Source organism: Octopus sinensis, linkage group LG4 (genome assembly GCF_006345805.1).
Source record: "Octopus sinensis linkage group LG4, ASM634580v1, whole genome shotgun sequence".
NCBI lineage: Eukaryota > Metazoa > Mollusca > Cephalopoda > Octopoda > Octopodidae > Octopus > Octopus sinensis.
Window position 1 is genome coordinate 65,471,395 of NC_043000.1, and position 15,985 is coordinate 65,487,379.

At 36.5% G+C, this 15,985-nt stretch overlaps 1 protein-coding gene across 1 annotated transcript; it reads right to left on the minus strand.

The window, feature by feature from the left end:
• Positions 1 to 3,106: 3,106 nt before the first annotated feature.
• LOC115210744 (rRNA methyltransferase 3A, mitochondrial) lies at positions 3,107 to 14,357 on the minus strand. Its single transcript, XM_029779455.2, has 4 exons — positions 14,027 to 14,357; positions 10,126 to 10,370; positions 7,272 to 7,430; positions 3,107 to 3,781 (listed from the first exon to the last, which is right to left on the minus strand). The coding sequence occupies exons 1-4, from the start codon at positions 14,311 to 14,313 to the stop codon at positions 3,222 to 3,224; spliced, it is 1,251 nt and encodes a 416-aa protein (XP_029635315.1). The 5' UTR covers positions 14,314 to 14,357; the 3' UTR covers positions 3,107 to 3,221.
• Between the last annotated feature and the right edge of the window lie 1,628 nt (positions 14,358 to 15,985).

Sequence of the window (15,985 nt, forward strand, 5' to 3'; positions counted from 1 at the left end):
AATTCTGTGACTTTCCTTATCACATAACAGTGAGGTGGCTCAGTTGTGGCAAAGTCCTCTTTTGTTTTTATAAGCTCCAAAGAGAAATAGATAAAGTTGTCATTTTTGGTTGACATCACATTCCACATGAATAAATTGAACTTGAAACTTCTGAGATCTCTCCAGAATCATCAAAGGATTTTGGAGAAAGCTATCATTATTTGAATCACACAGAAACCATCCACTACCTCAAGAGAGTCTAAGTCCCGTATGCCCTTTGTGTTTATTGTTCCTGCACATCTGCCACACATGAAGGCAACTTACATTGGATGCAGTGACTTCCAACTCCTTTCCTACATATTGAGCAGGGCCATTTACCTGATGGAAAGAGAGGCTTATTTGCTTTCTTGATAACACTCTCAACTTACTGAGAACACTACTGTATTTGGTTTGTACTGCTCTAACAAGCCACTCCTCTATTCCTAATTTTCTTAGGGACCACCAGGTAACAGAGCAAGGGACTTTGTCAGAAGCTTTCTCCTAGTCGACAGAAGTACAATGACTTACTTTTGGCCAAACACTTTTCCTGCAGCTGTCTCATTAGGAAGATGGCATTTGTGGTACTCTTCCCAGGTACAAAACCAAACTGCATCTCAGCTACTTTAATTCTATTTCTAATCAATTGAGCTATAACTCTCATAACCCGGTCTAGTATTTTGATACCTCTGTAATTGTTTCCATCTAAAGCACCACTTTTACTCTTGTAGCAGCCAACTATAACACTACTGCACCAGTCACTGGAGATGACACCTTCCTGAAAAACATGGTTAACTATATGAGTAACTAGGCTGTATCCTACACTGCCAGATATTCTATTCATCTTGGCAGTGATTCCTGATGGTCCAGGGGCTTTCCCTATCTTCATATCCATAATTGCCTTATCTATTATACTACTATCAACTCTGATGGCTGGTCCCTCAATTGGTTCAATATTTGATTCTTCTTCTCCCATGCATTTTCCACATTTAGTAATCTTTCATAATGGCACTTTTATGCATGTTTCTTCTCTGAGTCACAAAATGCAAGCATACCATTATCCCTTCAGATACATTTCTCACCCCACAATACTATTCTCTCTGATACACTGCTTTGCAATCCTGAACAGCTCACACTGTAGAACATTGACAAATCTCTTACCTTCTGCTATGTAAACCTGTCACCTATCTTCCCTTATGTCTACCTTTATAATTCTCTGCTTCCACCATTTTTCTAGTCTTTCCAGGCCTGTGTCTTTGCTTTTATAGTACTGTCTACCTCCTTTGTTCCACCATCATATCACCCTTAGCATAGCTGGTTGCACCAGCCATGGATTTGGTCTGCAGCCCTCAGTAGATTGTCCCACAGGAACTTTCAATTGTCCCCTAAGCTATATGTCTCTGCTTCCTCCTCTCTCTTTTGTCAGAGGCTTCCATTTGAATATCTCTAAATTTCTAAATTTAGTTTGCTGGATCTTTGAGCTTTCATAATCTTTTCCAGAATGGTTTATTTCTCACTGTTTCTAACTTTAATTCTGAAGTCACTAACTAGTAACTTATGTTGGGATGTACACTCTTCACATCTGCCTATCTCATTGCCTGGTGATGAGGTAATTGATCTGGCTTATGTACCCACCAGACTGATAAGTGATTAGGTGGCTGGTTGGTTTTCTGAAGTTAGGGTTGCAGATCACAAGACCATTTGCATCACAGAACTCCAGTAGCCTTGTTCCCACCTCATTCCTAGAGCCAAAGCCATAACTACCATGCATGGGAATGCTGCCCAACATCTCCATTAAAGTCACCAGCCACAATAACCAAGTTTCTATCATTTAACGTTGAGGTAGTCTGCAGAAGGACCTCATAAAGTTGGTCCTTCTTGTCATCAGCCAGCTCAGACTGTGGAGCATAGGCAGAGATAAACGTAACTGTTAATTTATCTATAATAAGTTTCAGCTTAATAACCCTATTGCACATTCTAACTACCTCAATTATCTCATCTACCCACTTTTCTGTTAAAAATATGCTTACATCACCCACTCTATCACTTTTGCATACCCAGGAGAATTTGAACCTGTTTCTTACCCGCGAGAAACCTAGCTGAGGTTCCCTTCCATCTTACTACCAATGCTCCAGCATTTCAATAATCTCGCCAGACCTACCTTTCATAGTGCCAACGTTGATAGCAGCAGCCCTAGAATTGTGTAGTTTCTCCAACACATTAACTCCTCTTCAAATTTCAGTATCTTGAGATGAGCCCTGTCTACTTTTATATTTGATGAATGGCTACTATAGAAAAAAGTTAAATAGATTCCCCTTTAATTCTATCTATTTTATGGGCTTGTATTTTCTATTGGGAAATAATATATTAAAAATCAAAAAATTCAACTGAGTTCATTGAAATAAATGCTCAAAAACAATGTTAGTAGATCTTCGTTGTTCAACAATGAGGAATCAGTTGTTCAACCAGTATATACTAATGGCTGGGTATGCCACACACATGTATGGCACAGTGTATGTCAAGGCTGTACTTTCTGAATTACATGTACTTTTCATCTAATGAGCTTCAGTATAGTTTTTGTCTAACCAATTTCATACACAAAGTAAAGGTTGGCCTGAGGGTGATATGAAGCTCACTCTGCAACCACATGGTTCTGGGTTCAGTCACACAGTGTGGCACTTTCGGAAAGTGTCTTCTACTGTAGCCTTGGCCTGACTAAAGCTTTGTGAGTAGATTTGGCAGATGGCAATTGAAAAAAAACCTGTTGTGTGTGTGTGCATGTGTCTTTGTGTCTGTTTTTGTCCCCCATCATCACTTGACAATCAGTGTTCTTTCAAACAAAAGAGTCTGATAGAATAAGTACCAGGTTTAATAAGAAAAGTACTGGAATTGATTCATTCGACTAAAAACTCAAGATGGTGCCCCAGCATGGCCACAGTCTAATGACTGACACAAGTAACATATAAAATAAATTCTACATAGTAATATCACACTTAGAACCTCATGATTGTAAGGCAAACTTCTTAAACATTTGGCCACACTGCACCTGTCAAAAGTAATGGTAAACAGTAAGTACAGCTCAACAAGTACAAAAGTGAAATTAAGCTTTGGGTATATTTAAATATATTTTCACAGAAATTTCATCAATCCATATAAAACCTATTTTACATACTGCACTTTCTAATCTACTGAAATCAAAGTTGATGTTATACTTGGCGAGAACTGTTCATTTGTTTCTGAATTTCAAACATAAAAATAGAAGCAGCCACGACATTATTTAGGCTATCAACTCCATTAGCCAATGGAATAGATACATACTGGCCATAATGTTTGAAAGCAAACTTTTTAGCATCAGCACTTAGTCCATGAGCTTCATTTCCAACTACAAGAACAATCTCTTTTCCTGTGTAAGAAACCCGGTGATACACATTGTGAGATAGTGGCACTTTGTGGTACATTTCCTCCTCAACAGACAAGTCTATTTTGTTTTCTTGAGTCTTGTCACTGTCTGACTCATTGGCCACTGAGTCATCATCTATTGACTCATCACTTTCTGATTGTTTGATTAATTGATCAATATCTTCAAAACTGTAAACAGGATGCAATTGCGGTGTTTCACTACTCAACGTTGATGCCAATAGTACTTGAGGCTCTTTTCCCAGGTAGTTTGACATGCTTCCCCAAGATATATTGTTAATGATTGGAACTCGGAAATGTGATCCACAGGCAGATCGTAGTACTTTAGGCTCCCAGATATCCACACAACCTAAAAGATGAAAGCATATTTAATTAGTAAATAATATAATGTTCAAGTTTATAAATAATGCACATAATTAATTTATTCATATATTTTATCAGTCAGTATCAATAAGAGAGGGTCTATGGAATTTTAATCTAAAAAGAACTTTTATTTTATTTGCTTCTATAATATCCAATTTAAGAAAATACTGTTTTCAAATTTTGGCACAAAATCGATTACACTGATCCCAGTGCTCAACTCATACTTATTTCTATTGACCACAAAAGGATGAAAGGCAAAGTTAACCTTGGAAGAATTTGGCATTTTAAAAATAGCTGAAAGAAGTTTATACGATAAAATGTCACTAAACATTTTGCCTGACATGCTAACAGTTCTGCCAGCTTCTTGCCCAATAGTTAAGTTAATATTACTATGTTAATATAATGAACATAACAGAGCTAATTATGTGGAAAAGAAAAGACAATATTAGTCAATGACTAATATTATTTTAATTATTCTGGCATATAACGAACGGTGCTTGAGAAGACCCGGCAAGCCAAGTGAGACCATAACTTTGTGGCCTATGCCAGGAGTGTAACCAGCCCACTTATGCGTACCTTCCCTTCATTGGACACTGCTTGCGAAGACCTGTTGAGGCAAGTGAAATTGAAATCAAATTCGATGACTGACATCCGTGCAAGTGGAGCACTAAGAGCACGATCGTTACCAGCGTTGCCTTACTGGCACTTGTGCTGGTGTGCAGGTGACACGTAAAAAAAAAAACAATTTTTTCATGGCCATTGCCAGTACCACCTGACTGGCCCTCGTGCCGGTGGCATGTAAAAGCACCCACTACACTCTCAGGCTGGTTGGCGTTAGGAAGGGCATCCAGCTGTAGAAACTCTGCCAGATCAAGATTGGAGCCTGGTGCAGCCATCTGGTTCGCCAGTCCTCAGTTAAATCGTCCAACCAATGCTAGCATGGAAAGCAGACGTTAAACGATGATGATGATGAACTTCAGATATGTTTCTGTTTAACTAGATTTCCTCACTAAAGTTTAGATTACTGCACATTTGCTGAAGTATGGTTAAAGCTGGCATTGTTGAGGACAAATAATAGTGAAACATATCCAAAGTGTACAGACATAACCAAACACTGGTGCACAGTAAAACTGATAGACTGCAGTTCGGACAGAGAACTTTGTTAAGATGAAGTGGTTTGATGAGAGGCTTCCAGTCTAAGAGATGAGAGACAGTTGAAGTCCATTCGCATTGTGGCTGTGTGGTAAGAAACTTGCTTCCCAATCACATGGCACCTTTAGCAAGTGTCTTCTACTATAGTCCTGGGCTGACCAAAGCCTTGTGAGTGGATTTAGTAGACAGAAACTGAAAGAAGCCCATAAGTACCAAGCTTAACAAAAAAGAAAAAAGAAAAAACTACTGGGGTCGATTTATTCAGCTAAACAATTCTCCAAGGCAGTGCCCCAGCATGGCCATAGACTAATAACTGATACAAGTAAAAAATAAAAGATAACAGTATCTTAGCCAGGAGGTTCTCATGACACAGTAAAAAAAAACTTTGCTCTGCTCATGTCAAATACAATAACACTGCTTTGGTCAAAACCATCAAAAGATTCAGACCACTGGCTGGTAATATTCTTTATACATAAACCATAAACTCCTACAGTTAAACACATTAGTTCATTCAGATTAGTGGTGGTCAACATCAGGGGAGAAGAGATTTATAACATCTTGAGCAGCAAATACAGTTCATCAGATAGAACAGAATATCTTTTGTTGTTTACTTGTTTCAGTCATTGGACTGCAGTCATGCTAGACAGAGCACCACCTTGAAGGGCTTAGTTGAACAAATCATCTCCAGTACTTATTTTTCAAATCTAGTATTTATTCTATTGGTCTCTTTTGCTGATACACTAAATTATAGAGACAAAGACAAACCAACATGAGTTGTCAAGCAATGGTGGGAACAAATGAAAATATACAAACACACACACACGGCAAGTTTCTGCTCACCAAATTCACTTAAAGAACATTGGTCAGTACAGAGCTATAGTAGAAGACATCTGCCCAAGGTGCTGTACAGTGGGATTGAACCCTAAATCATATAACTACAAAGCAAGTTTCTTAACCACACAGCCATACTTGTGGCTATAAATGGTAATATAAATGGTAATACTTGTGGCTATAAATAATAATGGTAATATAATGGTAATATTTCAGTAGCAAATCATGTTTAATTAATGCTAGAATACATATTGATTTTCTCATTGTATACTATGTATATAAAGGAAAGATCATCATCATTATTACAAGATGTCTGTTTTCCATGCAGGGTTAGGATGTTTAGACAGGAACAGGTAAGTCAGGAGACTGCACCAAGCTCTGCTGTCTGCTATGGCATAGTTTCTGTGGCTGGCTGTACCCTTCCTGATACCAACTGTACTGGGTGCTTTTTATGTGGCACCAGCAGCAGTGAAGTCACCAGGTAATTTGCAAGACAAGACCTCTTCAAGTGAGGTGGGAGTAGTATTGAGGGATAGAAAGGTGTCTTGCATTAGAAGAAAGACATGGCTTCCTCAGATGGAGAAGAGAATGAGGAGAGAAAGATAATGAAAATGTGATAGAAAGCGGGTAGTGGCCCATACACCCAAGTTAGAGAGTGATGTATATAGTGGGGTGGACTAGAGAGAGAAGATGGGTAGGCGGGTGAGTTCACAAGATTTCAAAAGGAGAATGGTAGCTAGAAGTGGTGAAGAAGGAAAAGGATTTAACAGTTGCATATTATGTGTAGATAGGTAAGTGGACACATAAGGGAAAATGGCGATGATAAGTGAAACCACAGTGGTGAGCATGGGTGGATTGCAGGAGAGAGCGGGTATCATGGGCATGGATTTTACTTTGCTGGGCAGGTCATCTCAAGCACAGCATATCACCAGTAGTCTCAGTCCTTTGTCATCTCTGTTAGGCTCAATATTTGAAGATCATTTCTCACCACTTCATCTCTTCCACAGATCCCCTTCATATTTTGAGATTGGCACTTCTTTACACAGCTATCCTCGTCCATACACATCACATGACCAAACCAGTGCAGTCTTCTCTCTGGCACACTACATCTGATATCTCTTATACCCAATTTTTCTCTCAAAACATTGTTGTACATGCAGAGTGCCATTGCACATCCAGCACAGCGTGCTGGCATCATTTTTTTCCAAGCCTTCACATGTCCTCTGCAGTCAGCCCATGTTTTGTTGTCATGTAGCATAGCTGTCTGTACACAGGCATCACAGTTTGCCTTTCACTCTGAGGGAGAGGCCCTTAGTAATCAATAAAGGTAATAGTTCTCTGAACTTTACCCAGCCAATTCTTAGTTTAGCAGCTACCTTAATTGCTTTGTCTATCATGCTTCTGTCAAGTCAGATAGCTGGTCTCTCTCTGTTCGGGACCATGTTAAATAGACTTCCTTTAAATTATTATATGCTAGATAAAAAATTACTTACCTACAGATGCAAGAACTTTTGAACAACCAACAGCAGCAGCAGATCGTATCAAAGTACCCATGTTACCAGAGTCTCGGATATTATCAAGAATAATAGTTAAAGGAATTGTCTTAGTCTGAGTGACAAGGGATTCTCCAGTACTTGGCATTTTGAAAATAGCTGAAAGAAGTTTATAAGGTAAAAATTTGCTCAAATACTTTCAGATTTAGTACAAAAAAAAAAAGAGAGAGAAAAAAAAAAGCATGGTCCTTATAATTTTGTAAATTTCTTTGTACTTTGTGAACAACACTGACATTGTCATTTTCAATAGGTCTTTCGCTAGTCTACTGCATTTCCAAAAACAAGATTAATGAGGGAGTGTCTGTGAAACTCAGGTAGAATACCCCAATGCATTTTAGTTTGACACTCCAAATTGTCACTTTCCTTGCTCACACACACTCATGTGTATGTGTGTGTGTATAAGAACAGATGGATAGTGTGTCAATTCATTACCACTATTTCCAACAAATTTTTCATTGATTAATGGAGACATATTATCCAACTGTTGTTATTTATTCATTTACTATTCACCTCTCACAGAACTTGCTCCTTATGTAGATCTGAAGTATATAATGGACTATACTTAGTACAATGTACGTTTGTTGATTAGCCTCAGGGCTATTGATATACTCATTTACTCTTTTACTTGTTTCAGTCATTTGACTGCGGCCATGCTGGAGCACCGCCTTTGGGTACAGTTAATCATATACATAACCTGAATATCCATCTGTACTTCAGTACTCACATATAAATTCCTCTATTTTTGTTGTGTATACATTTCACTTTTTGACCTGACCCAATGCCTTACCATTTAAGTGCTAGATTCACTTGAATCCTGATCTATTATATATATATAGATATAGATATGACAAGCCTCCAGAGAATTTGCTTTGACTGATTTTTACTTACAATGCAAGACCATACCAGCACCCATATATGCAGTGATCATCGATATGTTTGCTATTGGAAAACTAATAAAGATTAAAAGATTAAAGGATAATTCAGGATAAATGGAAAGAATAATTTATTCCTGAAAAGTAGTCATTGTAGCTCCAACAGGGTTACAAAGAATGAAAATGGTGATTACATTGGAATTTCATCATATGCAATTTAAAATACATAAAATCCATTGCAATAAAGGGAATAATGCCACTAATATAGTCAGACTGTAACATTAACATGCTTAATAAAGAGGAAATATTTAAGACTGATTTCCTTGCCTCAAACTGTCAGAACCATAACATGGTAACAGGAAGCAAGGGAAGAATAAAACTGTGTAACATAATTTTTGTCCTTGAGCAGCATCTGTTATTTCCTATTTTCTTACCCCTTGAAACTATGGAAAATGGCTAATATTTTCTTCAAACTTTGCTTTTGTTACATTTATTCAAACCCTATGAGAATCCTTCTCAACATATGGCTATGATGCTCCCCCACTAATCCTGTTCATGATCAGAGATGCACATATTGTCAGCCACCCTGGGACATGATCAAGTGATTAAGGTCAAGCAGTTGACAAGCAAATCTGTGGTATCGAGCAGAATATTTGCTATGATATTTCTGCTGCAACAACTCAGCGCTGAATTTATCTGAGATGTAATGGAAAATAGGTCAGTTTCAAAACATTGATGTCCAGAAGACAAAAGCAAAGATTGAAGGGATTAGTAGTAATTTCCTTTGATTTACAGGTAGAAGCAAGTAGGAAACAACACTGACCAAAAAAAAAAGTTACAACAGTGTAATGTGAGTATTGAAGTAATTGAAAACGACAGCTTGAGAGAGGATTAGTTGAGACTGATGTTTTTAATGCAGGAGAGTTTGACAAACAACTGCTAGTAGGTGAAAAAGTTAGAGAAAGGAACAGGGAAGTGAAATTTTGAGCAAGAGTAACTAGTAGTTTTTGTAAGTGATATCCAGGTGAGAGAGTTGAGTGTGTGGGAGATTAGAGTCAATACAAACACTCTTAGGAAAGAAGTTGAAATATAAAGTATTGCCTGAATAGCAGAGATGCATTAGTGTATGGGATGAGAGTTGTCTTAGAGTAGAATAATAGAGGTGTTCTTTCATTTAGTAAAGGTGGGTAGTGTCAAGTTTGGACCAAAATCCTTAAATACTGGCATAAAGAGATGAAGAAATAAATAGTTCATCAGCTTGTTTGCAAGCTTATTTGATTTTGTCCATTAAAACTGGAAGATTTAGTAACTTATGTGATGTTACTACCTTTTCCTATAAGTGAAATATAAAACAAAGTTGGTGAACAAACAACAGTTAAAGAACATTTGAATCCTAAAAATGAGGAAAAGAATTCAGTAACTGCTTGCTGAATGCAAAGTATTATAAGTGCAATGCCTCTAATGGCAGAAAGAAAAAAGCTAACAGTTGCTGACAAGAAATAAGAGAGGGGCAGAGAAAGCATCAATCTAAAGCAGGGCCTGTTTGATATTTATTAATCCAATTAAAATATATCATACTGCACCATGTATACAGTATAATGTTTATAAGATGAAAATTAAAGAGAAAAAGTGAAAAAACAGGATATAATTTCACTGATACAGGTACAAATTAATACACTTCTGAAGCAGAGAATGTTTAATCTATATCAGTCGACTTAAAAAAGTAAAAAACAAAACTATTTTTAACACATCATATGCAAATTAATTGACTTAATAAAAAAACAAAACAAACAAAAATGGATATGTTCACTCAATACATAGTACAGTAAATTGTGGTATTGTAGAGTATTTCTGAATAAGAGGTCCAGTACAGCATATGAAAGAACAAAAATTACTTGTAGAAATAAAAAAGAACTTCTTACCTGCAATCCCAGATGGTGTAACAACATCTGACCATAATTTCAAATGTTTATATTGAACTTTATAGATAGGAAATTTGCCAACAAGATGAGCTGGTAGACTGAATGGCTCTACTTCACTTGTTACATACATGACAGAACACTCAGCACCACTTTCCAATGCATCCATAATCAGTCTTTTACCTTCCAGGAAAATCTTTCCAGTTTTATAACGAGTCTTTCTCGATTTGGCAATATTAATCTGGGATCTGAAAGAATTAGATAACACAGATAAAAGAACATGGAATCTAATAAAGAATATTGATATTGATTTCAAATTTTGGCACAAGGCCAGCAATTTCAGGGGAGGGGTTAAGTTGATTAGATTGACTCCAATGGTCAACTGGTTCTTATTTTATCAACCCTGAAAGGATGAAAGGCAAAGTTGATCTCAGCTGAATTTGAACTCAGAATCTAAAGACAGATGAAATGTTGCTAAACATTTTGTCCAACATGCTAACGATTCAGCCAGCTTTAAAGAATATTAATATTATAAACAACATATCATGTATCTTGAAATACTAAAACAAACTGAATGAATTAACAATTCTGCAGAATTGCTCAACTTATTAAAAGAAAAAAAACAGCTAAGCGTCCTTTCAATCATACCCTACTGACTTTAAAAAAGAATAGATACACTAGATAATGTTATCTGAAAGTAGAGGAATGTCACAGCTGCAATGCTTTACTCATAAGTCTTCTTAAGGCTGACTTTGGGCTAAACAACAAAAAGTTATCAATATTTAAGAATTTGGTCAATTTTAATTCTGATTCCTAGGTATACTTTCATTATATTCTCCAATACACAATATGCTATGAGAGAAATTTGATTGGGGAAATGGCGCAGAAGCCTGTATATGAGTGTGTGTGTCTGTGTTTACTGGAGTTAACACATAAAGCGCAACGGGACATGATCGTGGGCGTCAGGTAAAGGTCAACAGGCCACGATAGATGCATTTAATTTATGGGTGTTTGTTGGGGTTTAATGTCGCCCAAAAGCTTCAATACTCCCAAGAATGCAAGAGGACTAATAGTTCAACTAATGACTTTTCAGATGATGTAAAACTTGCCACCATTATATACTAAGACATTTGAACTATTTTTTGTTTTTTATGCGTGCATGGTAGTCTCATTTTCATAAAATGTGTTCAGCAGTCCATCCCAGCACTTTAGTGGGTTAATACTTAGTGACGTTTACTACCTAAAGGGAGGTAACTCCTTGAATAAACGTAAACAAAAAGGCCAACTGAGCTTTTCGAGAGAGAGAGTGATAAAATAAATGCAAGACAAAGTACTGGAGCCAAAATAATCCACTAAAATGCTCGAAGTTTGTGCTCTAGCATGGTTACATTCCTGTGATTGAGACCAGACAGCCTCAAATGGCTGAGTCATGTCCGCGACTACTAACTGAACAATCAGTGGGGTGTATCTTGTTCTAAGTTTAACTATTATCCATAACTAGGACACTCTAATTTTAAGGGGGTTCAGTCCACCTAACTGCAAATAAGGTTACACAATGAGGAGGTGTTTGAATTAACATAGGATATTTTGCAGAGTCGCTCGACCTTCTCGAAATAGCTAAGTCTCTAAATCACACCCTACTGCTTAAAAAAACCGGAAAGAATAAAATGGATATTAACTGAAAGAAAAGTTAGGGAATTGTCACAGATGGAAAGTTATACTCTTAGGCCTACTAATTAAGACTACTTCGTAATTAACAACTCGTTATTAACTCACAGTATTGAAACAGACGAGGAAGCAACTTAACTAAAAAATCTTTGAGGATACTTCATTTTATAGTTGCAAGAGTTGTCGGTAAATCTAAGGGAATTAACAAAATAGTTATATAAAACCCCCATCTATAAATGTTTCTGTTTAGGGGAAGCAACTGTGGCCATTACTTACTTGAATAGCTGCCAGTTTACAGCTATTCAAGAGAAATCTGGATGGGAATGAACCAACTAGAGTGCCTCTATGTGGTCACTGGACCTACTAAAAACAACAACCAAAACTCGCCCCTACTGACTTAAAATAGGAACATAGGATAAGACATGTGTGAAAGGAAAAAAAAAAGAAATGAATGAAAAAAGCTTTTGAGTAAAAGCTTAATCAATCAGATCTAGTCTGAGACTAAACAGTAATAAAATGGACAAGATGGAATTTTCAGGTACTTCATTCTTGAGGTGGAACGATTGGAAATATGGTTGGTATTGAGGACACAGGTTAAGTGAAGAGAGGAAGAGAGATTGGTGGGCTAGGGTTTGGGGAGTATGCAACTAGGTAGCAGGCTGTAATAATAGTTGTAGAAAAGATAGAATAAGAAGACAGGGAGTCTGTGATAGGGGCTAGAGCATGATGGTCTTTATATGGGTCTGAGCTAAAACTTTTTCTAGTCCTGAAGAAAGTTAGTCTCCAGGACGCAGCTTTAACTATGCTATGGAAGTGACATTGCCAGATGAGGTCATCAGAGATTGTGAGGCCTAGCGTTTGCACAAACGTTGAGCGTTTTAGTTGTTGTCTAAGACTAAAGAGAGTGAAGGTTGTTTTTCTTCTGTTGGAAAAAAGTTATGTCCCCATATAAGAATGTTTTGGGTATCTGTTCATGGAAGCAGTGTTGGTTTGACTCAGTGTGTATAGATTATGTGGATGACACTTGTTTGCAGAGGGTGGGATCAGTGTTATCCTTTATATGAATGGGCTTTGTTGAACTGTTTAGTACTGAGTGAATTTTGAATAGATCTACGATAAACGCATCCCAAGCATGGCCATCCCATCGTCTTATCCTATGTGCAGAGAACACAGGATCACATAAGCCAAAGTAATTTTTAGGTTGTGATTTGAGGGAAATTTGGGTAAAATTTGGTTATTTCTAACTTGTACGACCACGTAAGATGCTCTTGAAATGAGCATCTGTAGGAGGTAGGTTGGTAATCTAAAAGAGAAAATGAAAGTTAGAGAGTCATAACCGAACGTTGAAACAATGATAATTTGATGGAATGTGGACAAGAGGTTCGTCTGCACACACTGAGATGGTACGACCTGGCACAAAACTTCTAATCTGAGAGGCTAAAAAAAAAAAGGCGTAGCTTTCGTGCCAGAAACAATTAAACACTTTGCTAATAACAAATGCAACGAGTGTTTACACCAAGTTTTTCACGGACCAGGAACGATTGAGATTGAATAACAAAAGTGGAGCCCGCGAGATTTGGCTGAATGGAAGCCGTACAGATCGTAGAAGCAGGCATTCAAGATGAAATTAACGTACTAAATAATTAGTAACAGAGTCACGAATTCTTTCAGAATAGCTAAATGAAAATATTATATTTTACAGTTATATTAGTTTGTTCGAATATTTTATATAAATATCTGAATTATCATCGGGCTAGTACATCCCCTTTGATCCTTCACCAGTTCCAACTTACTTTCGATTTGTTAATTTCACCTTTATTTCTACAATCGAAAAGCAACGTAACTAGGTAGATAATAATATAAGCATCTTACATCTATTTTATGAACTACATGACGACTAATGAAGCAACTACGGCCTGATATTTCTTACAAACTAAAGGACGATTTAACGATGGAGCTATTCAGCTGCCGTCCATAAATAGAAATAACAGCCGAAGGTCCTTTAAATCATACATCCAACTTCTTAAAGAAGATGATTAAATAAACAATATCTAAATAAAACGAAGTGACGGAATGGTCACGATTAAAACACTTTTTTTGTTCAAGGGACTGCTCGAACTCTGGATTGACCATCTTTGAACTTCGCATAGCATTCTTCTGAAATAACTTCGCTTAATACAAATACAGTGTTTCTGAAGAAAAGAAGAGAAGAAGGGAGGGAAGAAAGTAAGCTAACCCGAATCTTGGATCTTCTGATGAAAGTTTTTCGCTATGAAACACCAAAGTATTTTCTTGTGTTCCAACTATTTTGTCTTTTCTTGTGTTGAATTTTGAGCCTTTCACTTTGTTAATTTTCGGTTGAAGGAAACCTTTCTTCGTTAATATTTTCTTTTTTTCTTCCTCGGGGGAAATCTTATTAACCATAGGTCTGTGGACTCCAAAGGAATGTTTTCCTTTGCACAAACAAGCCTGAGGTCTCGACCGAGTACCAATAAACAACATCGTCCTTAAAAAGACAGCCATGCTTGCTTAATGTACGTGACCGGACACTTCCGGGTGCTCTTTAGGTTTGGTTTTTTCATGTACGCTCTTCTGTCATCTGAACGGTTTGTTTAGTTATTTGTGTTGGTTATATTTACTCTAAAGAAATATACTTGTTTTATCCTAATCATCTTACCAAAATTAATTACTACCTGTATTATTTTTTTTATTAATATCTAAAATGAAATATAATTTGTAGGTTGACAGAATTCTAGTTTAGGCACTCGACATAGCCCTTCATAACATTCAAATTTTTTTTTTGAATTTTCAGAATTTTTTTGCGAATTCGTATTCTACACACGGGAATTCACACGTTTGTGCATAAAAAATGTGTGATTTAGACTTTCATTTCATAATTTTTTTATGGCTTGTAATTTTCAGAAAATTTTGTGAATTTGTGTTTTTTTATACGGGAATTCTCACTATTATGATATATATAAATTGTTTTAACCCTCCCTCACCCCATAAATCCTAAAAGTTTTATTAAAAGAAAAATTTTAATCAGAGTTTAAAATATGGACAGTATAAATTTTTTCCTTAAATCCCAGCACTGTACCACCCTTGGTAGCATTATCATTCCATTAAATGTGTTTATGTGAAGAAAAAAAACTGAAAAACACCAAAAATGCCAGTGACAAAGAGACGAGGAAGGTATCAGGTGGTCGTGAGATGTGCTAAATCTAACTGCTAAATCCTCCTTAAATCACACATTTTTTTTTTTGCCTAATCGATGAATCCCCGTGTGTGGAACAGGAATTCGCAATAATTTTCTGAAAATTCAAAAAAAATAAAAGAAATGTTACGAGGGTTGTATGGGGTGTTTAAACCAGAATCCCGCTTGTTGGTTTTGTAAACAAGAACCGGTTCACTTGTTTTTCTATGAAATGTATTGCATTCGTGTTTATACTAAAAATTTAACCAAGTTTTATTAACATTTCTAATAACAGTTTACATTAAGCACAGTAGGAAGTAATTCTGTTATGTCCTTTTAAACATTATATAGGTAATTCAACATACAGCATTCTGCAGGTAATCTTGAAGCTAAAACCCTGGGAAAAGCAGCTAAATAACGTCAGTAACATCATTGAGGTACTAACGATGACAAAAATTTGGTTGTCAGCAGCACTTCGAAAGTCACAGGTTGCAAAAAAAGATTCCCCAGCAAATTACTATATTTCAAAATATTTCCCCGTTCGGCTATGGGCGCAACAATCCCCTTCTGTATTTGCTGGAGCAAAAGAACCAATTAACATTTCGTATAAGGCATCTACTTCTAGCCCATGAGTAAAGAAAAGCCTATCAGATTTCTTCCTATTGTCGATGGACAATTCAGCTGGCTCCAGAATTAAGGGGATATTTATTTTGGCTAGGGCTAGTTTTATGTTAAGACGTCTGATTAATTTATCGTGTTTGACGAAATGAGAGGCAGAATCATCCACTATGAGGTTTCTTTATTCACCAATTTATCAATATTCATAATGATTTCGAAAAAGTCTCCCCACAAATTAAATGCACAATACCCACCTCCAAAAACAAACAAACAAAAAATCAATATTGATAATGAATTCGTTTGGCTAAACACATTTAAAGCTGTTTATTTTTATTGACTAGAATAAATCGTTTGCTTTAGTTCATTACTCTGAAAGAAAATGAA